The 24,474-nt window shown below is 50.7% G+C and overlaps 1 protein-coding gene across 2 annotated transcripts in view; it reads right to left on the minus strand.

Annotated features, from left to right (window-relative positions):
• CPT1A (carnitine palmitoyltransferase 1A) overlaps positions 1-24,474 on the minus strand; it is a 60,495-nt gene that overhangs the window by 11,254 nt on the left and 24,767 nt on the right. For both annotated transcript variants that reach the window (XM_070782655.1, XM_070782656.1), the window contains exons 4-14: positions 22,537-22,708; positions 19,962-20,063; positions 18,868-19,005; positions 17,550-17,627; positions 15,747-15,854; positions 13,889-13,976; positions 12,939-13,134; positions 10,131-10,319; positions 8,595-8,700; positions 5,413-5,529; positions 3,621-3,785 (exon numbers count right to left, since the gene is read on the minus strand). In XM_070782655.1, coding sequence (XP_070638756.1) covers positions 3,621-3,785; positions 5,413-5,529; positions 8,595-8,700; positions 10,131-10,319; positions 12,939-13,134; positions 13,889-13,976; positions 15,747-15,854; positions 17,550-17,627; positions 18,868-19,005; positions 19,962-20,063; positions 22,537-22,708 — 1,459 coding nt within the window. The remainder of the gene's footprint in view (positions 1-3,620; positions 3,786-5,412; positions 5,530-8,594; positions 8,701-10,130; positions 10,320-12,938; positions 13,135-13,888; positions 13,977-15,746; positions 15,855-17,549; positions 17,628-18,867; positions 19,006-19,961; positions 20,064-22,536; positions 22,709-24,474) is intronic.

Genomic DNA, 24,474 nt, shown 5'->3' on the forward strand with positions numbered 1-24,474 from the left:
CCCCTGGAGGAGGGCATGGCAACCCACTCCAGTTTGTTGCCTGGAGAGTCCCCATGGACAGAGGAGCCTGGAGGGCTACAGTCCACGGGGTCACAAGGAGTCAGACACGACTGAGCGACTAAGCACACAGCATGTGGTTATTGCAGATACCCCAAAATAGCATCTAAGCTTATCACTGCTTCAAAGTTAAAGGCACTTATCAGACCTGCTGCTTCAAAGTCAGTGCATGAACAATTACAAAGGGCTTCCCTGGTGGCTCAATGGTAAAGAATCCACCTGCCAATGCAGGAGACAAGGGTTTGATCCCTGATCCAGGAAGATCCCACATGCCACGGAGCAACTAAGCCCGTGCATCACAACTCCTGAGCTTGTGCTCTAGAGCTTGGGAACCACAACGACTGCACCCACGTGCCACAGCTACTGAAGCCCCCATGCCCTAGAGGCCGTGCTACACAAGAGAAGCCGCCGAGATGAGAAGCCAGCGTACTGCAACTAGAGCAGCCCCCGCTCGCCACAACCAGAGAAAAGCCCAAGGAGCAAAGAAGACTCAGCAAGGCCAAAAATAATAAAAGAAATACATTGTATCCAAAAAAGAATCACATCTACAGTACCACAAAAGGACGCTTACTATTTGACACCTGCATGTTAATTAACTGGTTACTTTTGTAACCCTGCGTATTTCATTTTATGCTTTCTAAACATTATTCAGAGAAGGGATCCCCAAGGCTTTCTCCAACTGCCCAAGGGGTCCAGGGCACAAAGAAGGTTAGGTGGTTGGAGCAGAACTCCCCCCCGCAGGGCCACCCAAAATATCTGGATTTGTGCAGGAGCCCCCGTGAGGCCCTCCAGCCCAGAGCTGGGCAGAGATGGGTCTGACTGTGAGTGCCACAGCAAAGTCTGTTCCTAACAGAGCTGGCCTTCCAACAGGCGTGCAGGAAAGAACTTCTGAATGGAGGAATCTGCTTTAAACTATTCATAGACTTCGGTCAATCATTTTTAATAGACTGAGTGCCACATGACGAATTGGTAGAGGGGTGAGGGGCCAAGAATGAAATTCTGGCTGTTTCTAGCCAGAGTGCAGAGAGTAAATATAACTGCTTGGGTTATTAAAACAAATCATCAGTGTCAAATAAACTGTTACGTGATTCCACGCAACTATTCTGGCACCAAAACTATACTGTGCTAATCACTATAAGCTTCTGATTTCTATATTTTCAGCTTTGAAAGAGTAAGTCTCTACCTCACCCTGCCCCATCTCCACCTCACAACCTTTCCTTTTCAAAATATTACCAGTTATTCTCAAACGTTAGCCCTCCACTTGAACTTGGAAGGTAGACCAGCCCAGCCCTTCTCCTAAAGTCTTCTGCGGACCTCTGACGACGTTCACAGTGCCTGTGTGAACCGGGGACATTCATCTCGAAGGTGCTGAGCCTTTCTGTCCAAAATCACAGCCTTCCCTCCCTCTCCGAGGGCCCATTCCTTCTCCTAGGCTCTGGGTCTTTTTCCCAAAGGTCCTGACTGCTTTATAAATAGAGGCTTGGGGAATCCCAGGGTTTTGCTTCTAGTCTGTATCACATTTTCCTACCGTGTTTGCTGCTTGACTATCACAGCTATAAGACAAAGATGCTTGTCTTTGCGTAATTCTGCACCAGACCTCCTTACTGAGCATGCTTCCCAACCACAGAAGCTTTCCCACCCACTCCATCTTCTGAGCAGATGTGCGAATATTTCTTCTGCCCAGTGGTCCTGTCAGCTGCCCTCATGCCCTTTAATGCAAAGACATTCAAGAACAGCCCCTGGAGGTCATGTCATCCTTCCTGCTTTAATGGGGCTGCCTCCACACTCCACTTTTGAGGAAGACCCCGTCTGCGGGCACACGATGTGATTTACTGTGTGAAGGAGATAGCCCCTATGCTACGAGTTGGGATGCTCCATTATGAATGCCTCGTCAGCATCTGTCAAAATGACTGGCTTCTTCTCTGAGCTAGTAACATGATTAAGTCTATTACTGGATTTACTGATACCAAACCATCCTCCGGCCGCTGGCGTTAGCTATTGCTGGCTGCGGTATCTTCCCTGTACTGGTTGATGCTATTTGCTATTACCTTATTTAGATTTTTTGCATTTGCATTTGTGAGCAAAACTGGTCCGTGGCCGTCTTTTTTCGTGCATCCATCAGCTGTATTAGAGTCGATTTGAAGCACAGTTGTGGCCCATCAGTTGTCATTTATCTGATACTAACACTGACTCTGTGAAGAAGGCTGAGCACCGAAGAATTGATGCTTTTGAACTGTGGTGCTGGAGAAGACTCTTGAGAGTCACTTGGACTGCAAGGAGATCCAACCTGTCCATTCTAAAGGAGATTAATCCTGGGTGTTCTTTGGAAGGAATGATGCTAAAGCTGAAACTCCACTACTTTGGCCACCTCATGCAAAGAGTTGACTCATTGGAAAAGACTCTGATGCTGGGAGGGATTGGGGGCAGGAGGAAAAGGGGACAACAGAGGATGAGATGGCTGGATGGCATCACTGACTCGATGGACGTGAGTCTGAGTGAACTCCGGGAGTTGGTGATGGACAGGGAGGCCTGGCGTGCTGCGATTCATGGGGTCGCAAAGAGTCGGACACAACTGAGCGACTGAACTGAACTGAACACTGCCTCTTGTGCTGGTCTGCATGTGTTTATCTTCCTGACCCGAATTATAGAGGAGTCGAAGCTACAGGCTGCCCCCGGGACCCATGCCCGACTCCAGTATCCCCTTGGCCGCTGGTCAGCTCACCTCTTGGAGTGAACCCCGATCTTCTCAACCAGTAAAGCGGGCCAACTACAGAGACCTGCTGGTGAGGAGACCGTGAGAGCTATGTGTGGAGCCCTGAGGCCAGTGCCTGGCACAAGCAGACCTCACACAGGAGACCGTGAGAGCTATGTGTGTGGAGCGCTGAGGCCAGTGCCCGGCACAAGCAGACCTCACACAGGAGACCATGAGAGCTATGTGTGTGGAGCGCTGAGGCCAGTGCCCGGCACAGGCAGACCTCACACACGGAGCCGCTGTCCAGGGGTGCTGCCCTGCACCTGTGTTCAAGCCTCAAGCTCTGAAGACAGAATTCTCCATTAAAGCCAGGACACACCTTGACCCAATGCCACCAGGACTTCCACTGCCCCTGGAAACCAGGGCCACCCTTTCAGCGTGGAATGCTCCCTCCAATGGAAAAGAGCCTCACTGAGGTCCTCCAGGGCCCTGGCAACACCACAAGCTTCTGTGTGTACAGGGACCCCACCCATCCCAGAATACCTCCCGTGGGGCTGGTGTATCCCCTCCTATGGAAGAGCATGTCAAGGGTCAGAGACCTCCAGTTGCCTGCCCTAAGTAGTTCTGCTTTCCCAAATCCCAGGATTGGGAGCTTACACGTCTAATTCCTGCTTTGTAGAATGAGGAGATCTCACTTGCCTTCCGCCCCCTACATTCTGCCTCTCCTCCCGTGTGAACCAGGAGCCCACGGCTGTCCAGGCACGACTAGCTCCCATGACGGGTTCTCCCCTACACGCTGGGCGGGCAGCCTTGGGCCTGTGTTCAAGCCCCCAGGAGTGCTCAGGACAAAAGGCCCAGCTGGGTGTCTCACCTTGTAATGAGCCAGCTGGAGCGAGAGCTGTACGAAGGCGTCCGGGCTGGTTTTACATTTCTTAATCAGCCCTTTACCGAAAGTGCGGAATGGGAAGGAGTGGAAATCCACGTCGTTGGCCAGGAGGTTGGCACTGCTCAGCGAAGTCTCAATGACCTCCTGACACTTGGGGAAAAAGGAGAAAAGGCTTCACTTAATGGCAGGGGAAGTTCTGACACAAACTGAAGAAAACACAAGCTGACTTTCAGCACAGCTAACACACAGACTTGTTGCTTAGAAATACATACATCACGTTTACTTGGATTTTTCCAATCTTTCTAACCTAAGAGTTGCAGTAAGTTGGTAACGTGGCACTGCCCCTCACCCCCCAAACAGCAATGGGGTGGCCCACACAGGAGGAACGCCTGGTCCCAGGGGGACCCCCAGAGGGCATTTCAAAGAGTCACAGGTTTTGCTTCATGAGCTCCGTTCTTCTTATATGCTAGCCATCGAGGGACCAGCTTTAAAAAGAAATGGACTGGGACCTCCCTGGTGGTGCGGTGGTTAAGCCTCTGTGCTTCCGCTGTAGGGGCTGCAGGCTTGATCCCTGGTTGGGGAACTAGGTTCCCACATACCAACCAGCACAGCCGGAAAAAGACAAAAAAACAGGGCATGGACTGTGGGACAGCTGTACAGTAGAAGCGAGTCCTCAGCCGTGAAGTCACACAAGGAATCTTAAATGCACACGACCGAGGGAAAGAAGTCACCGGAACCGCTCCGCACTATACGACTCCAGCTGTATGACATTCAGGGACAGGCGACATGATAGAGACGGTGAGACCTGTGCTGTCAGGAGCAAGGCGGGAGAGAGGGACGAGCCGGCAGAGGAGAGGTTTTAGGGCGGTGACGCTGCTCTGCGTCTCATTATCTCTGCCCACGCCATAGATGCACGACAGCAAGCGTGACCCCAAGCGTGACCCTAATGCGAGCTACGAACTTCAGTGATACTGACACGTCGGTGTAGCTGCATCGCCTGTAACACACGGACCAACTGGTAGGGACGTCGGCAGTGGGAGTGACTGTGCGTGTGTGAGGGCGGGCAGAGTGTGCGAAAACTCTGCACCTTCCACTTGGATTTTGCTGCGAGCCTGAAAGTGCTCTAAAAATGAAAATCCATCCAAAAAAAAACTTTTCAATAAATGGTACGTGACTTAGTCAGCTAGAAGGACTCTGTCACACACCTCTTCAGAAGTCATGCCTCTCTGAGGACCACACACCAGCCACAGGGATGCAGGCTGGACAAAAAGATGCAGACGGATAAGACCTTATAGTATGGATCCAATATTTTCTATGTCAAAAATGACTTCAAAAAAGAAAAAGACTTCCCAGGCCCTGGGAATTCCTGTTTGGCTTTGATTTGGTATTTCCAGCCCTAAAATTCCTTCCCCAAAGGGCTTCCATGGAGTAAATTGCATTGGAGAAGACTCAGAGGGACAGAAATGACAAATTAGTGATCTAGCGTACTTCAGCTCCAAAGGAAATGATTTCATTGTGACGTCTAGCTAAGTTTGAGCTAGGAATTTCACTGACAGTCTTAGCCAAAAGCTTTCAGTGAAAGAAGAACTACTGACTGGGGCTTCCAAGGCAATAGGAGCTGTAGCAGCTTTGAGGTCCCAGGAAGAAACACCCAGGCGGACAGACTTCTGTCTCGGGGGCATTCTGAGCTCGTGAGCACCACTGGAAAACTCGACTGAGAGTTTAGACCCGTCTCCTGTCCAAGGTAATTGACAAGCATCTGAGGAATGGGACTTACTTCCTCCGGGATGTCCCACTGCAGCCGGGTAGGGTACGGGATGTTCGGGTTGGTGTCTCCTTTACAGTGTCCATCCTCCGTGTAACCCAGCTGGAAGCTGTCTGTGGCCATGACGTACTGTCAAAAATAAGACACATCTGTTAAGTCCAAGATCATCACAGGTACCTGTTACATACAAGTCACTGACCTCTCAAAGTACATCCTTTCGTTCTAGAAATGCAATCTAGACTTAACCATAACTACTTGCTTAGGGTCTGCTGAGCACTTGACATTCTGTGAACACCCACCTAATAAGGTACTCTGATCTCTACTTCAGGGTCATGAAAGATGGACCTGGAGAGGTTGGACAGTGTTTGGACAGGTAAGGAGCACAGCCAGAATTCAAGCTGAGTGTATGATGCGCAGAAAGTAGCTCAGAGCCTGCTTCTAGGTCCTGGCTGTGAGCTAGTACCGTCTGGGTGTTACCCTGATGGATACTGACCCTATAAGGTAGTAACTGCTGTTCTCACGCGTATAAATGAGAAGACCGCCTCAGTGAGGTGAAGAGTCTGTCCGAGTTCACACTTCTCAGGGAGCCAGGATGTGGGCCCAGGTGTGAATGCTCTCTGTTCACTGGCAGGTAATCTTAAGCCAGTTTATTCAATGGTATTTACTGAGCACCAACTATGAGTCAACCCTGAATATTCACTGGAAGGACTGATGCTGAAACTGAACCTCCAGTACTTTGGCCACCTGATTCGAAGAGCCGACTCATTGGAAAAGACCCTGATGCTGGGAAAGATTGAGGGCAGGAAGAGAAGGGGATGACAGAGGATGAGATGGTTGGACGGCATCACCAACTTAACGGACATGAGTTTGAGCAAACTGCAGGAGCTGGTGAAGGACAGGGAAGCCTGGCATGCTGCAGTCCATGGGGTAGCAAAGAGTCAGACGTGACTTAGCAACTGAACAACAGCTATGAGACAGCAATGCTTCTGAGCGCCAGTGGACAAAGCAGACAGGAATTTCGCCTTTCTACAAAAGTTTACAGATGGCCACGACCAAGCGACTCCATTCTTAGGTATGGACTCAAAAGAAATGAAAACACAGGTTCACATACAACTTGTACACTGACGTTCACAGAAGCGATGGTTATAGTAGTTAAACAGCGAAAAGAGCCCAAATGTCCATCGAGTTATGAACAGATAAAATACGGTATTATCATGCGAAGGAATACTATTCAGCCATCAAAAGGAACAAAGCCCTAGTGGTTAGGATTCTGGACTTTCACTGCTGTGGGCCAGGTTCAATCCCCAGTTGGGGAACTGAGATCCCAAAAAAAATTTTTAAAAAGGAATGAAGCCCTATAGAACAATATAGATGAATCCTGAAAACATTAGCCAGATACACAAGACCACATACTGTGTGGATTCTGTTTCTATGAAACGGCTAGAATAGCCAGAGACAGAAAGGAGATTAGTGGTTACCAAGGGTTGGGTGGGGTGGGGGTGCGGGGAGGTGTTTTATTTTGGGAGTGATGGAAGTGTCCTGGAATGAGACAGTGGTGATGGAAAGAACAACCATACTGAACTGTACACTTGAAGAGGTGAACTATATGCTTTGTGAATTACACCTGAATTTTTAAAAATAATAAAAATATTTTTTAAAAGGTATTTCTGCCCTCGGGGAGCTTACATTCCAGTAGGGGAAGCAAAATGAACAAAAAAAGAGCCCAAGGTCAGAGGGTGACACTGTTGGACAGTGAGCGGGGGAGAGCAGCGGCTCAGGGACGGGGAAGTGTAAGGCGGGCCTCATCTCACGCATGTGCGGTCAGTGCCCCTGTGAGCTGAGCCTGTGAAGGGGCCCAGCCTACCTGTGTCTGCTCTGCATCAGAGCCCCCGAGTCCAACACAAACACCAGAAACACACAGACAGCCAACAGGACTCAGCTTGGACCAGATTTGTTTTTAATTGGCACAGGTGGCATCATTATACCAGCCCATTAATTGGCCCTGGTGTGGGCCTCCATGACAAGACGGTGGGTCAGTTCTCATCCACATAGGGAGCATCTGGGTTCCTGTTTGACCCCTGGAGTCACGGGCCACAGTGTCCATCGGGTGATTAACAGTTAAACACCACCGCATCCAACTGCTCACCCTGATGTAAGACTAAATCCTTTATCCTTATCTTATCCAGAGTACTGAAAAAATACGCCTGGCCTTGTCAGTATCCTGTAGATTTCTCTACTTGGTAAATGTACCTAATGTGATCCAGACTGCCTATGACTCAGAGATTTCTCTTTCACCCAAGTACTGCTCTGATGCTCTTGTTACTGGGAAAGTCCTTGGAACAGGGTGTAATAGGCATGGACCATTACAAAGTGCAGAGAGACTTAAAGTGTCTCATTTCAACATTCAGCAGTGGTAAAGGGGTTTGATCTATGACAGATCTTTAGTTGAAAGGATCTCTCAGCCTTTGTCGGCATCAGCAAAGACAAGGGTGATGAAGAGCCTTTTTGACAACTTGGCTACTTTTATCACGTGTTAGTGTCTTAGGACCACGCCGGTGTCTTACAGACTGGAGCAATTTTTTCTTTCCTTTTTAAAGGTTTCCCGGACAGGGGAGCTTGGCGTGCTGCAGTCCATCGGGTCGAAAAGAGCTGGACATGACTGAGCGACTGGACGCCAACAATGAACAGTGGTGAGGACTCCACACTCCCACTGCAGAGGGCTTGGCTTCGATCCCCAACTGGGGACTACGATCGCACGTTTTACGGCATAGCCCAAAAAATAAATAAATGTAAAGTGTTAGGTGGAGGGAGAGGATGACAGGCTTTGGTGGGTTTTTCGGTAACTTGGTAATTCTAAGAATTAAGCGAAGTGGGAAAAGGCACACTGCACTTTCATAAACCAAGATTTCAAGACCCTTGCTTTTATTTGGCCTAAAACTTGGCAGCTTTCAAAATAACCGAGCTTCAGTTCCGCCCTGAAGTCACTGGGTCTGAGCCAAGGCCACCTCATTATTTTGGCACCTTCAGGATGTGACAATAAATGTTTCCATTTCAGGAACCTCAGCCATACGTTGACAGTGCCAACAGCTGCTGAAAACATTGTAACTGGACGGATACTACCAAGTTTAATTCAGTCTGGGGTTTGCTTTTTCAATAGCAGTTTCTATGGTCAAGTTAAACTTTCAGACACTCACCTCCCAAAGGTGACCCATGATGGGCGCATCGGCCCAGGAGTGCTCCGCATTAATGCCCATCTTTCCGTTTTTAAAGACGATAAACGTGAATGATTTATCAAACCACCTGCACGACACAAAAATATTAATGCAACTGGCACGTTTACAAAGACAAAGCAAATCCAGACAATGTGTTTGTTTTCTTATGGATGGCCTCAACTGACTGTATCCACCCCTCCTATGGTTGGTAGAGGTGAACGACTCTCCACCAGTGATAATAGAAGTACATACACAAGGGCCTCCCTGGTGGCTCGGCGGTAAAGAACTCTCCTGCCAATGCGGGAGATACAGGTTCAATCCCTGGTCCGGGAAGGTCCTAGCGTGCCTCAGAGCAAATAAACCCACGGGCCACAGCTACTGACCTGTGCTCTAGAGTCCAGGAGCTGTAGCTACTGAGACCTGCGCGCCCTCGAGCCTGTGCTCAGCAACAAGAAGCCACGGCAGGGACTTCCCTGGGGGTCCAGTGGCTAAGACTCCACACTCCCAATGCAGGGGCCCCGGGTTCGATACTTGGTCAGGGAACTAGATCCCACAGGCTACAACTAAGATTTTGCAAGCGGCAACTAAAGATCCCATGTGTTGCAACTAAGAACCAGCACAGCCAAATAAATAAATACATCTAAAAAAGAGAGAGAGAGAAGCCACTCTAATGAGAAGCCCGAGCACTGCAACTAGTGCTCGCTGCGACTGGAGACGAGCCTGCACGGCAACGAAAATCCAGCACAGCCAAAAATAAATCATTCTTTTTAAAAAGTTTAAAAAAAAAAGGTACACATAGAACCCTAACTCACTGGTTTCTCTCCTGCTCCCGACACAGAGATAAGCATTTGGGTACTGGGGACCAGAAGGAGAACAGGCTGTATTGTTATAACGAGAAAGGATGCATAAGACACTGGCAGAGAGGCAGGAAGCCGCAAGGTCGTCCTCGGGTATCTGCTGGGGGCGTGGCTCTGGGACCCACTGGCCGATAAGGAAACCTGAGGCTGCTCCGGCCCCAGAGTCGGCCCTCTGCAGCCGCAGGCTCCACAACCAAGGCTCTGAAACACGCTCCCTGATCCACAGGTGGTTGAACCCCACGGACACGGAGGACCAACTGTGCCTGCACCCCCCTTCCCCCACCTCGGCCAACCCTCACCCCCAACCTGATGGGCAGTCAGGACCTCCCTTCACAGGGAAGGGGATGGAGGCTCCAGGAAGTGGAGCAGGCTCACCCAATCACATGACGAATGAGCAGAGCCAAAGCCGACATCCAGGTCAGGCCCTGGGCAGCCCCTTCTCACGAGCATCTCCAAATGGAGGAGGTCATGCAGAGGGGAAGAATCTCAAGGCTGCTGCTTACGTGTGTGCGTGACAGTTTGGGTGGAAAGAAGAAACTCCCCAGTCATATTTTCACGGCCCCCTTGCTTCAGCGGATGCTTACGGCTGGGTGTCAGCCATAGGCAATGCTTCTTCCAGGTTTCAGGCAAAGCACTGTGTTTCAGAAGGTAAGCGCGATACCTGTCGAAACACCTGCCATGCAGCAGGGACTTGGCGTAGCTGTCCATCGACGTTTCCGGGTCCTCCTCCCTGTATCCCTGCTCGGTTTCGTCTAACGTCACGAAGAACGCTGCTTTTTCCACGGCATCCAGAGACTGCTTGTTTTTCCCGTGTCCAAAATAGGCCTGGCGACACCTGGCCCAGGGGACCCTGTGGTGAGGATTAAGTACCATGAGACCTGCAGCAATTTGGTGACATCTCCTTCGAGGCACATGCGAAAGGACAACGTTTTTCAGTTCTCAGTGTTTTAGGGGTTTAAGGAAAACTCGGCGTTAAAGACTTTCTCCATCTGCAACTGCCTGCCTGCCTGCCGGCTGGGCCGCCTGGTTGGAGGGCAGGGGTCTCGCCTTCTCCTTGTACCTGCTCCAGGGACGTTGCAGGCGGGGAACTTCATCCATAAATGCCGAGTGAAGGACAAGAGGGCAGATGGGCCCGGAGCTCTGCCGTCCGGGGCAGCAGAGCCCCAGCCAGGCAGGGGCCTTCCTTGTGGCCTTCTGACCCTCTCCATGCGACCATCCCTTGGAAACTACAGCGAGGGCCAAGAGCACAGCCCTGGTGCCGGGACCAGCTCAAGTTCACAGACCCCGACACCACTGTCCCATCTTTCAGATGAGGAAACCGAGGCACAGGCAGGAGGTCACAGTGCCTTCGTGGTGGGTCGGGACTGCTACCCAGGCCAGCCGGTCCCGAGCCCACACGCCCATGCTACAAATGGCCACACGACAGCCTGGTGATGAGGGGCGCCCCCGGGAGCCGAATCCAGGGATTCTTTTCCATCCTGCCCCATGTGGGGTGCACGGAGCTGATGGGACACCCAATTCCCGAGAGGCGCCCCAGCTGTGGCCTCTCCAGATAGCTCCTGGGCCCCTTCACTCAGGCGCCCTACCCCACTACCCTTCCAGGCCAGGACCACCTGTCTCTGTCTCCCGCCCTCTTCTCCCCACCGAGTGCTCAATCCAGAATCCCAGGCGTGCCACAAAGCCCAGAAGCACAACAGGTGGCATCGCAGGCCCAGCTCCAACCGCTGATCTCGACGCCTGGGGACAGTGGTGACCACGAGAATCGCTGGTACGTGCTCAGCACCTAGGTAAGTGAGGTGGGGCATAGTCCTCATGGGGACGCGTCGGGGGCGTTGCTCGCTGAGTCTGCACCCTGCCCCTCTCTGCCTCACTGGCCACCCCCAGTGACGCTCGGTCAGCACTCGGGACCCAAGGTTCTTCCCCAGGACGCGTCCCCTCTGTTCCAGCCGAGCCCTTGCCACCCAGCAACGGCCGCCCTCCAGCCTCTTGGACTGAGCCTCCTCTTTACTAACACTGCCCATGTCCAGCCCCGGAACCCCCCGGACCAGAATATAAGTCTGGGGCTTCCCAGGTGGCGCTAGTGGTCAAGGGCCTGCCTGCCAATGCAGGAGACGTAAGAGACCGTGGGTTCGATCCCTGGGTGGGGAAGATCCCCTGTAGGAGGGCAGGGTGAACCTCTCTAGTCTTCTTGCCTGGAGAATCCCAAGGACAGAGGAGCCTGGCGGGCTACAGTCCGTGGGGTCACACGTGGGACACAGTCGAGAGACTGAGCATGCACGCAGTCACTCCAGGCTAACGCGGCCCCTTTATCAGCGCCTGGTCACAGAATTAAGCCCAAATGTGGCTGGGTACAAGGGCCCCACTCCACAGCTCCCAGCATCTTCTCCCCAGACATCTCTGCTGCCCGTCGGTCATCCCGGCTCAGCACCGCCCTCTGCGTGCCCTCGCCTGGGTCTCTTCCTCTTCTCTGCAGGACAGTCACTCACCATCTTGCTCCCAGCACCACCCTAACAGCAGCCACACTGCCGGCCCCAGGGGTCCTCATCAGGGACCACACTGAACCAGAAGCCCTGGGCAAAGCCTGAAGACAGACTTGCTTGTCCCCCAAGTGCTCCCCTCCCCCATCCCAAACAGACTAGCTCAGCCCCAGAGATATCAGAGCCCAGGCTGTACAGGCCAGGCCCTCGAGCTTTAACCCTGACATGGAGGCCTTGGCTAAACTTGTCTGTTTCCTAAGTCCAACATGCCCAAGGGCTTCCCTGCCGGCTCAGCGTTCACCTGAGAATTCACCAGCCAATGCAGGGGACAAGCTTCGATCCCTGGTCTGGGACGATTCCATATGACGCGGAGCAACTAAGCCCGTGTGCCAACTACTGAGACTGTGCTCTGGAGCCTGGGAACCGCATCGACTGAGCCCGGGTGCCCTAGAGTCTGTGCTCTGCAACAAACCAGGTCAAAGCAACGCGAAGGACGTGCACCACAGCTAGAGAGCAGCCTCCGCTCTCAGAAACCAGAGAAAGCCCTCGTGCGGCAACAAAGACCCAGCAGAGCCAGACTAAATAACATTATTTAAAAACAAAACAACAACCAAAAACATGCCGCAGCCCACATGACAACGCCTACTTCCTTCCTTCAGTCACGCGTCCCGAGATCCACGCACACGCATACCCGCCTGTCACACAGATGGCCAAGGGGACCCGGGAACAAAGCCGAGCCCAGCGCGGCAGGCCGGGGACCTGCTTCCCCACCAGGGGGGACCCTGGTGAGGAGAGGACCCTGAGCTCCCGAAACACGACAGCATCTTGGAGGGGCCGCACACCTGTCTGCTCCCCTGGTGAGGAGAGAACCCCGAGACCCCCCGACAGCCCCCAGCATCTCGGAGGGACCGCACACCTGTTTGCCCCCCTGGTGGGGAGAGAACCCTGAGACCCCCCCGACAGCCCCCCAGCGTCTTGGAGGGGCCGCACACCTGTCCGCCGCCGTAAGCGCCGCCAGCTTGGCCTCCCCAGGCTGCGGCTCCGACGGGTCCTCCAGGATCCGCTGCACCTGCTGCTCGATCTCGCGGGGCCTCAGCAGCCGGCCGTCGTGGTAGAGCCAGACCTTGAAGTAGCGGCCCCGGTGGAAGACGACGATGTGCTTGCTGTCCCTCAGGTGCTGGATGGTGTCTGCGGGGGGCGGGGGCAGGCATCCAGCGGCACGTGGTTAGAGGAGGAGAGAACACACCCTCGACGGCACCACCTCCTGTCCCTGCGTCACTCGGCTCTGCTCAGAGTCCACTTCCCACAAGCTTGCAGAGGGCTCGGAGCTCTGGGCTGGGGCAGGCCTGGGCACTGGCTCCGCTTGGCCACCCCCTGGATGTGTCACCCGGGCCAAAGGGCCGACGGGGGGCGGTCCTAAGTGGTACCGGTCTGTCCCCTTGCATTCGTGAGGGCATCCCGGCTGGAACAGACAGGCACCCCCTACACTGGGCAGTAAGGAAGGCAGGGGTCAGGGGTCCTAGGTCAGGCTACTGGGCCACAAATCTGGCTCCCCCTGAAGACAATAAACTTCCTTGCTGGTCCAGTGGTTAGGAATATGCGCTTTCACTGCAGGAGGCATGGGTTCAATTCCCGGTCGGTCGGGGAACTAAGATCCCTCGTGCCGCACCATGCGGCCAAAAAAAAAAAATTCCTAACCCAATCTGGGAAAAAAACTACTGTAAGACATCCTTAAATTGAAGAGAAACTGAGTCAGTTAAATTAATTAACTGTCCAGGCCTGAGAAAGACAAAGGCAGTTCAACAGAAGGAAGGTTCTTCAGCCTGAAATCTCTGAAACCTTAGGAGAGGCCTCGAGCCACTGGTGTGGTCTTCTCTGATGTCTCCTGAGCACAAGGATGGGAAGTTTTGATTTCCGAAGGAGCCCTGAGTGGGCTACCCACCTGTCTCCTCTCCCGGGATCCGAGAAGTATTAAACATGCGCTCCCACTGGGCGGAGCAGAGCGGAATTGTAGACCCCAGAAGAAGAATCTGTAACAGAAATATGTCTCAAACAAAAATTCAAGGAGCAAATTAAGTCCACACATTTAAATGCTGGATTTGTTTTCCGGGCCCATAGCATGGCTGGACCTAATCTCCAAACTCTGTAAGAACGGGGGTTCCCTGGGATACCATGCACCCTGGGGTTTGCTGAAACAGACCAGAGCACAGAACCCTGCATCTTATTCGTAAATAACACGTCCTCAGCAGGCTCCACGCTTCTACCGCAGGGAGCACGTTTTCAACCCCTAGTTTCGGAACTGAGATGAGATCCTGAGTGCTGCGTAGTGTAGTTAAAAGAAAGAAAGAAAGATGCTGACACTTAAGTCAAAGGAGTAGTTAAAAAAAAAAAAAAGGCCTCAAGACTTCCTTGCTGGTCTAGTGGTTAAGAATCTGCCTGTCAGTGCAGGGGACACGGGTTCGACCCCTGGTCTGGGAAGATCCCACGTGCCACAGAGAAACAACTGAGTCCGCGTGCGGCATCTCCCGAAGCCCGTAGGCCCTACAGCCTGTGTTCTGCAACAAGAAAAGCCTCTGTAATATGAGAAGCCCGCTCACAGCAACCAAGAGTAGCCCCGGCTCACCACACCTAGAGAAAGTCCCTGTGCAGCAACAAAGACTCAGCACGGTCAAAAATATCAATAAATTAATAAACAAAAAGAATTTTTGTAAAGGCCTGACATCTATATTATTTCCTTCACAAGCAAGAGAGGGTTTCCTCACAGGACAAATTACAGAACTAAAGTGCATCAGACATATATCCATTTAGGACACTACAGAAGAGAATTAAATCTCAAAATAATTATGTTGAGGGAAAGAGGTCAAAACAAAAAAGTTAAAAGTGAATGGGGATTCCCTGGTGGTCCAGTGGTTAAGAATCCATCTTTCAGTGCAAGGGATATGGGTTGGATCCCTAGTCAGGGAACTAAGACCCTTCTAGTGCACCGCAACTAGAAGGTCCATGCTCTGCAAGTGAATATCCTGTATGATGCAACAAGGACCCTGCGTGCCGCAAACGAGACCCGACACGGCCAAATAAACACTGGTTGGTCTAGTCGCTCAGTCGTGTCTGACTCTTTGCGACCCCATGGATTGGAGCCCGCCAGGCTCCTCTGTCCATGGGATTCTCCAGGCAAGAATACTGGAGTGGGTTGCCATTTCCTTCTCCAGGGGATCTTCCCAAACCCAGGGATTGAACCCGGGTCTCCTACACTGCAGGTGGATTCTTTACCGACTGAACCACCAGGGAAGCCCCGAAATAATGAATGTTTAAAATAAAAAAAAAAGCAAGCACAAGCTGTAAGAATCCACTTACAGAAAACGCAAGCTAATCTAGAGTGACAGAAAGCAGATCAGGGTGATGGTGGGGAGCAGAGACGGACACAGAGGCGCACAGAGGAACCCAGGGTGGGCCGGTGGGCGGGGGTCTCACTCACTTAACTGTGATGGTTTCACATGTACAGAGATACACATCAGAACGTCAGAACTCATTACAGTGGGTGCTTTGAAGGTGTGCTGTGTATCAATTACACCTGGATAAAGCTGTTTTAAAGAATTTTTTAAAAAGCAGTCTGGGACTTCCCCGATGGTCCAGTGGTCAAGAGCCCACGTTGCAGTGGAGGTTGTGTGGGTTCCATCCCTGGTTGGGGAACCAAGATCCCACGTGTCATGGAGCAACTAAGCCATAAGCCACCACAAAGACCTGAACAGCCAAATAAAAACGTTTTTTTCTTTTAAGAAAAAAGCACTTTGCGTGCATACCGGTTTGATTTCCTCCCGGTCCAGTTTGCGTCTGTAAAGCAGGATGGCGTGGATCCCGTTGCCAGCTCTTGCCGCCTGGATGTGAGTCGGTATGATATACAGCAAGTCCTGACACAAAACACACAGCATTAGGGGGAATGTTCATGGAAAGACAGCGAACTTCAATACACAGCGAATGTATTCCTCCTACACATGTGTTCACGACACCTGCTCTGCTGTTTCAAGCTTCCAAGCAATTGTCGGGCTATGAAAGGTAAGAGTATATTTTAAAATTAAATGGTAAATAAATATAATTCAAGTCTAAAAAAAGATAACAGTACTACCTCCTAAATATCCTCATATAATGCATAAAAAGGAAAGCGGAAATTAAAAACAGCAATTAGATAATTAGGATGCTTTCTGAATGAGAAGTAACCAAAGGTTAAAATAACCTTTTATATAGAGTAGTGCTGGCAAATTTTTAGAAACACATTTCTAAGTGTTTATATTTTTCAAGTCCAAGGGTCGCTTGTCTGTCTCAACGATACTTTGAGAGAAATTATATGTGTGCGGTTGCCCCCCGATTACGTGGGAAATAGATACCAAAGTCTTTGGGAACAAAAGGGGACCAGATGGGCAGTTCACTCTAAAAAGTATTTTTCTGGGCCATGTCAACAGTTTTTCTCTAAGTCTGACCTTGTTTCCAAAGGACAAGAACAATTATTTTTAAAGAAAAGAAATTTTAAAGGAGAAAAACAGAAAAAGCAAACAATAAGACAGATATAAGTGAAGTGAAGTTGCTCAGTCGTGTCTCTTTGCGACCCCATGGACTGTAACCTACCAGGCTCCTCTGTCCATGGGATTTTCTAGGCAAGAGGACTGGAGTGGGTTGCCATTTCCTTCTCCAGGGGATCTTCCTGACTCAGGGATTGAACCCAGGTCTCCCGCACTGCAGGCAGAAGCTTTACCCTCTGAGCCACCAGGGAAGATCTAAGATAGATATAAGGAGAAGGCAAAAAATATAAAAGAAAGCAAAGAGGAGAAAGAAGGGGAAAGACAGATTCAGCAGCAATTTAAGGCCAGTTATCAGACACCGGTGGTGGTTAGCTGCTCCCTTACGTCTGACGCCTTTGCAACCCCATGGACAACAGCCCTTCAGGCTCCTCTCTCCACGGATTTCCCAGACGAGAATACTGGAGTGGGTTGCCATGCCCTCCTACAAGGGATCTTCCTGACCCAGGGATCGAACACACATCTCCTGCATTGCAGGCTGATTCTTCACCTGCTGAGTCATCAGGGAACCCCAAGGAGGTGCTTCTAACGAAATAGTGGGGTTTGCTCTCCAGACCACCCATGTCTCAAAAGGCAAGAAAGACCAAAGAGACATGAAAATAACAGGGTGGGACCCACGTCACCCCAGGGCCCAGAAGGACAAGCTTAGTACGTGGACGAGCTCTCAGCTGACCAACAGGTCAGGAGCGGGCAGGGATGTGGGCCTTCAGCATTACTCAGGCTCAGTTAGGAAAACAGAGGGAAAGGTTTGCTGCGTGAGGAGTCCCGATCGCCACGAGACCATTTCTGCAATCCAAATTCCTCTGCAGCAGCTCGGTGGGCGCCCTTGAATGTCATTGGAAATACAAAAGGACCTCCACGGGCCCCTGTGCTGTGGACGGCAGGTCCTGGGCTCCCTGACGGGGGTGTGAGGCCTTGGGTGGGGGAAGCAGGGCCAGGGGAGGCCCAGAGCATCCCCAGGCAGCCCGCAGGGCCGGGCCGGGCCACCTGGGGCCTGGTCTCCACCGAAAGCCACGGGCCTGCGGGACTCACCATCGCGAAGTAGTTGCTGTTCACCATCAGCGGCCCTCGTCCTCGGAGGTAGATGTATTCCTCCCACCAGTCGCTCACCTGTTAGGTGCAAGCAGGAGAGAGCACGGACAGGCTTAACCAGGCTGCCCGGGACAGGGTGGGCGCATTTACAGCATTTCTCTCTCTCTCGGGGCCAAGTCAGCCCCAGTGAGGCCGAATGCAAAACAGCGGGCACCGGAAGATGGCTTTATTCAAGTCAAGACTCAGCTACAGGGTACATCACCTTCATTTCATAGACAGTTTAAAAAATAAAAACACCAAATGGGAAAGAAATGATCAGTGTCTGGCTGCTCTAACATTTCTTAACAGTGAACACCACCAGTAACTGTCCACAGACTGCCTCTCCCCTTCTGCTCCCACAGCTTCCACTCTGTGTGGAGCCACCCCGGGGCCACGTGTCCTGTCTTCCCAGCATCCCTCAGGAGGCCAGCAGTCTCGTCCTAACCACACCCACAGCCTTCGGGACCCAAGGATCACCATCCTTCCACTTTGTGTGGAAGATTCTTACGGTGCCCACCTAAGAATCTAAGTACCTGTGAAAACTTTCACAGACTCAAAACACCCATGTCACCAGTGCAGGATCAAACCCCGACGTGACTCGCCCACCCACCCTGGACTCCGACTGCTCTCTCCGGTCATGACTCGCCCCATGCCTGTGCCCCTGGTGTGCCCCACCCACCAGTTCTGTCTGGGTCACACCTTCTCTTCCACCCTGTTGTTCAGTCACTAAGTCACGTCCGACTCTTTGTGACCCCATGGACTGCAACCCGCCAGGCTTCCCTGTCCTCCACTATCTCCTAGAGCTTGCTCAAACTCATGTCCATTGAGTCGGTGATGCCATCCAACCATCTCATCCTATCACCCACCCTCTTCTTCTCCTGCCTTCAATTTTGCCCAACATCAGTCTTTTCCAATGAATCGGCTCTTTGCATCAAGTGGCCAAAGTATTAGAGTGTCAGCTTCAGCATCAGTCCTTCCAATGAATATTCAGGGCTGACTTCCTTTAGGATTGACTGGCTTGATCTCCTTGCTGTCCAAGGGATGCTCAAGAGTCTTCTCTAGCACCACAATTCGAAAGCATCAACTCTTCAGAGCTCAGCCTTCTTTATGGTCCAAGTCTTCCACACTAGCTGTTCCTCAAAGCTCAACTCCTCTGCCTGTTTCATCCACCACTTGTCTCCTTCCACTCGCCATATGTAGGGAAGCTCAACTGGCTCAGGAACAAATTATATTCCTACACAAAATTCCACCAAGAAAAACAGCATGTTTGTATACTCACATAATTGGTAGCCCACCAGGATTTTAGCTTCAAATACCACTGCAATCTTGGTCCCAGATTGACAGCAAAATCTTGTGCCAGAGCCGTCATCCGTGTAAAGTCTCCCTCCTTCATAAGAGGCTTCACAGATTCCAAGTACTGGGGTTAAGGGAAAAAACATAAGCCCAGCTAAAATAGAAGGTTTCTTTCCTTATGCCTTAGAAAAAGGCTAGTCTTCACTCAAGTTAACTAACTTCAATACCAAAGGACATTTTACATCAGGGATAACTCAACAATTAAACTTTTGGGGGGACATCGCCAGTGGTCCAGCCGCTAAGGCTCCGAGCTCCCAGTGCCAGGGGCCTGGGTTCAATCCCTTGTCAGGGAACTAGGTCTCACATACTGCAACTAACAGTTCGTATGCTACAACTATAAGACCCCGCATGCTGAAATTAAGACCTGAAGCAGCCAAATTAATTAATTATATTAAAAAAAAAATAACTTCTTTGTCCTTTTACTGGCATGCACCCTCCTCAGATCTTGAATCAGCACAAAATCACCAAAGTGGACTCTAGACTGACAAGATCAAGATTTGGTCAACAATGAGCTTTTAATGTGTGGGGTTTTTTTCTCCATCATCTGGTCCTTCATAAGAGCTCTGTTCTCACCTAGGCTATGAAGGTGCCAATGAGATGGGTGGGGAGGCTCTGAGAGCCTAGGGTGGTACTAAAGGCTGGTGCTTAGGACCCCAGGACAGGAAAGAGGAGCCGTAAAAATGACAGGGACGGGGAAGGTCACACCACCAGGCTGAGGCCAGGCCACCAGTTCAGAATTTCCAGGGCCCCCACTTTGATTTGCTCTGGTCCTTGCAGGTAGGAGGAGGCAGGCAGCAGTTCATGGCACTCAACAGCATCGACAGTGTATTTTTTGGCTGCACCAGGGGGCATGAGGGATCTTAGCTCTCCGAGCAGGGATACAACCCAAACCCCTTGCTGTGGAAACTCGGGGTCCTAACCGCTGGACCAGCAGGGAAGTCTCATCAAGTCATAAGCCTTGATGGCAAAGATGCTGGTGCTCAGAGCAGGTGACCCAGAGGCAGCGTGAAGCCGACCTACCCTGTTGACGGTGTCCTGGACAGCTGGCACGGGCAGGCGCGGCAGAGACGTCTGGAAGCTGTACAACATGGGTTTTCGGCCTGAGAAGATCTTGACCATAAACTAACAAAAGAGAACAAAGGTATGTTCTGAAAGACGAGATTGTGTTAAAGGCCCAAAATCAGTTTTTCAGTGTATATGACTCGCCAACTGTTGACTGCTTCTCCACTGCAGCTCATCTCCTTCAATCCATTTTCTGCCCCAACCCCCGCAGGCCTCAGCAAACAGCAAACCCCAAATAAAACCCAGGGCGAATGAGGCCCTGTGTCTGAGACACATCCTGCCCTGTCCAGGAGGTGCCATTCCCTGGGCACCCTGACACGGGGTCCGATTGCACTTCTGCACAAGGGGATTAAGTTCCATGTGCCTACTTCTGCAAGGCCCTCGGTTTCCAGATTGGCACCAGGGGCTGGGTGAGGGGCTTGGACCCAGAAGCAAGCTCAGGAAAAGCAGTGGGACCCTCTGGTCATTGACAAGTCTGGTGAAGGGCACACACTTGCCCCTGCTTTAGTCTGGAATGATCTAAACATGGTCTAGTAATTGGTCACCTCATGCTGACCTGACTTCGGAGAACTTCTGGGGCTCATGGCAGCAGTGGGGTGGGGGGCAGTGCTGTGATTCTTGATGCTGAAGAGCAGGTGGGACTCAACTGGACACCAGCTATGAAGGCCACCCTGGGGCAGGTCATTTCTCTTGCTTAATAAAGTGTGGACACCACCTCAGCATCTCTCCTGGGAGTTAAGTTCTATTTCTCTGGAAATCAGAAATCTTACATGCAAGCAACAGCAGGAAGTCTGTTTGGGAAAGAGGAAAGGTGTGGTGTGGCGGGCTCCAGCATGTGGATGCCCCCCCTTTCAGAAGGAGCCCCAGGGGGCAGCATTCAACCACAGGTGGAGGTATCTCTGGGTGAGATCAGGACAAACATCCATCCATGCATTAGTCCAGTGACTGCTGGACCAAGGACCAAGGTGAGCTGGTGGAACTACTAAAAGCTAAGGGTGAGTCAGGGTGTCCTAGTTTCATCTAGGGAAACCACTTATCGCCCGAGTTAGTCAGAAAGGCTACAAAGAAGTAGATGGAAAGTACTTTTGTTTAATGGGTGACCGAGATGACAAACCCAGCAGACATCAACACCAGATATTCAGGACACACTCATTAAAGGAAAAGAGTCCCCAGCCCAAGCTCATGAATCACAGTGGGTCAGACTTCTCTGGCAATTACAGGGCGACACTCAAGTCAAGTCACCAAGGGGACTGTACAGCACAGGGAACTCTATGCAATACTCTGTAGTGACCTATTTGGGAACAGAACTTAAAAAAAGAGTAGATATATGGATATGACAGGCTTTCCAGATGGCTTGGTGGGTAAAGAACACACCTGCAATGCAGGAGATGAAGGTTCAATCCCTGGGTCGGGAAGATCCCCTGGAGGGGGAAATGGCAACCCACTCTAGTAACTATTCTTGTCTGGAGAACACCATGGACAGAGGAACCTGGTGGGCTATGGTTCATAGAGTTGCAAGGAGTCGGACAGGACTGAAATGACACACACACACACGTATGCATAACTGATTCACTTTGCTGTATGCCTGAAACTAACACAACACTGTAAATCAACTGGAGTTCAATACAAATTAATTTTAAAAAAGGCACCAAGGGGCAAAGGCCCAGTGAGGACCCTTTCTGCAGAAGAGAAAGTCTCCCACACCAGACACCAGGCTGAGTGGGTGAACAAGACTCAAAAGGACATATCCTGGGTGCTCTCAGGGGTCCGTGGAACCACAGAAGCAGCAAGGAGGGAAGGGGGCTGCCAGGGGCCGGAGGACGGGGGCGGGGATCCTAAATCTAGTTGGCTTACACCGCTGTGTTAGCGTCAGGTGTACAACACAGTGAATCCGTTATGCGTATACACGTGTGGGTACGTCCCTTAAAACGGACAAGGTTTCAGTTACAAGACATAACTATGTTCTCTTTGGTTGGGCGTTTTTTGGCTTTTCTTTTTCTGTCTTCCTTTTCTGGCCATATCACTGGTCATGTGGGGTCTCAGTTCCTGACAAGGGATAGAAGCCCCTGCAGTGGAAGTGTAGTCTCAACCACTGGACTTTTCAGGAAGTCCTGAGAAAAGTATGTGTGGACACTGGGCCTGGAACAAACAACCCTGCGTCAGACCTTACAAATTTGCTAAGAGGGTGAATCTTAGGTTAAATGCTCTTACGTTCAAAGGCAAAAGGCATGGGTGGGGCCCAGGTTTCAGGGAGGGCAGGGTGCATATATTAGTAACTTTGGCAGAAATGAGGGTTTCACAAGTGTATATTTATCTCCAAACACATCAAGCTATGAAACAGCCACAGCTTTGAGCCACAGTTAAGAATCATCTACCAGGGAGCTCCCCGGCAGTCCAGCGGTTAAGACGTGGGCCTTTCACTGCCACGGACTCAGGTTCGACCCCTGGTTGGGAACTAAGGCCCTACAAGCCTCGAGGCACGGCAGAAAGAAGCAAGACCCTCCCCACCAGCTGCGTGCTGGGGCAGCATTACCATCCAGATCTTGGTGGTGCGGCTCAACCTGCCGTGCTGGGTGAACATCCAGCCGTGGTAGGACAGCAGCACCTTCAGGGAGTAACGCATGGTGACGATGAGGGCCACCCACAGCCCCGTGCCGAAGATGACGCCGCTCACCACCTTCTTGGTCTGGCTGGACATGCAGCCACTGCCGAAACAAGACCAGACAAGCCGCGGGTTCATCAGCGAAGGAAGCCACAGCCCCGGCGCCGAGAGACACCACGTGTTCCCAGGTGGGGCGGCCTCCTGGGGCCACAGCGGAGGCTGCAGACCCCAGGCCTGATCAGAGAGAGGGGCCACCCGCGTTCACCTGATTCTCCCAAGACTCAGCCGTCTTTCTTCTGGATGTGAGATGAACCAGCCCCATCTGCTTTGCTGGTACTTGAAACAAACCCAGACTCACAGGCATAATCAGGGAAAACAGACAGCTTCCTCCAGGTCCAGGCAGGACGAGAAGGTCACGGGTGAGGCACTGGCTGGCTCACAACAGGAGCTATGCCCCAGACTGATGACTGACCTGCGTTCTCCTGGAGCCGGCTGCAATTCTCTGCCTTCTGTTCCTGCTACTCAAGACGTTTTTCCCTTAAACATAGCTTTGCATTTCATCATGACTCATAAGGAATGCAGGTCACTTGATAAAACTATTACTTCAACTATTTATATCAAAAGAGCTTGGTTTTGATCTGCGTAGGGACATTTATCACGAATACATGTAGAAACTGATGCTGTTAAACGATCACTTAAAAACCTAGAAAGTATTTTCATTTGCTAGGGAAAGGGATATAGATAGGAAAGTGATCTGATAAAGATGGGACTTAAAAACGAGAAGAAATGCAGCCACTCATACACCCTTGTGGGCTGGAGTTTCACTTGTTTTGAAAAACCACAAAATATTCACAAAATAAAAATAATTTAAATAGCAAATGTTGGTGAGGATGTGGAGAAAAAAGGGAACATTTATGCACTGTTGGTGGGAATTAAACTGATGCAGTCACTATGGAAAACAATATGAGATTCCTCAAAAAAATTAAGAATAGAACTACCATATGAGTCAACAATTTCACTTTTGAGTATTTATCTGAAGGAAGCGAAATCACTCCATGTTCCACTACAGCATTATTTACAACAGACAAGACATGGAAACTTAAGTGTCCATGGACAAATGGATGGATAAAGAAGAGATGGTATTAATATCGACTGATACAATGGAATATTATTCAGCTAAAAAAGGAATAAATGCTGCCATTTGTGACACCATGGATGGGCCTTAAGGACATTATACCAAGTGAAATAAGTCAGACAAGGACAGACAAATACCAGCTGAATTCATTCACATGTGGAATTTGAAATATGACGCAAGTGAACTTTTTTTAATGAAACAGAAACAGACAAAGAAAACTAATATATATATATATACACACATTCCTGAGTCATTTTGCTGTACGCCAGAAACTACCACAACATTGAATATTAACTATACTTCAATTAAAAAAAAGTTAAAAAAAGAAAGACATATACTGTATGGATGGTCTCACACGTGAAACCTGAAACACATTTTTTTTTTAATTTGTAACTATATTGGGTGATGGATGTTAACAAAACTTGTGGTAATCATTTTGCAGAATATATATAACAAATCATTATGTTGTACACCTAAGAACTGATGTTTTCAAACTGTGGTGCTGGAGAAGACTCTTGAGAGTCCCTTGGACTGCAAGGAGATCAAAGCAGTCAGTCCTAAAGGAGATCAGTCCTGAATATTCATTGGAAGGACTGATGCTGAAGCCAAAGCTCCAATGCTTTGGCTACCTGATGCGAAGAGCCGACTCATTAGAAAAGACCCTGATGCTGGGAAAGACTGAAGGCCAGAAGAGAAGGAGGCAGCAGAGAATGAGATGGTTGGATGGCATCAGT

This window comes from Bos indicus, chromosome 29, assembly GCF_029378745.1.
Source record: "Bos indicus isolate NIAB-ARS_2022 breed Sahiwal x Tharparkar chromosome 29, NIAB-ARS_B.indTharparkar_mat_pri_1.0, whole genome shotgun sequence".
Lineage (NCBI taxonomy): Eukaryota > Metazoa > Chordata > Mammalia > Artiodactyla > Bovidae > Bos > Bos indicus.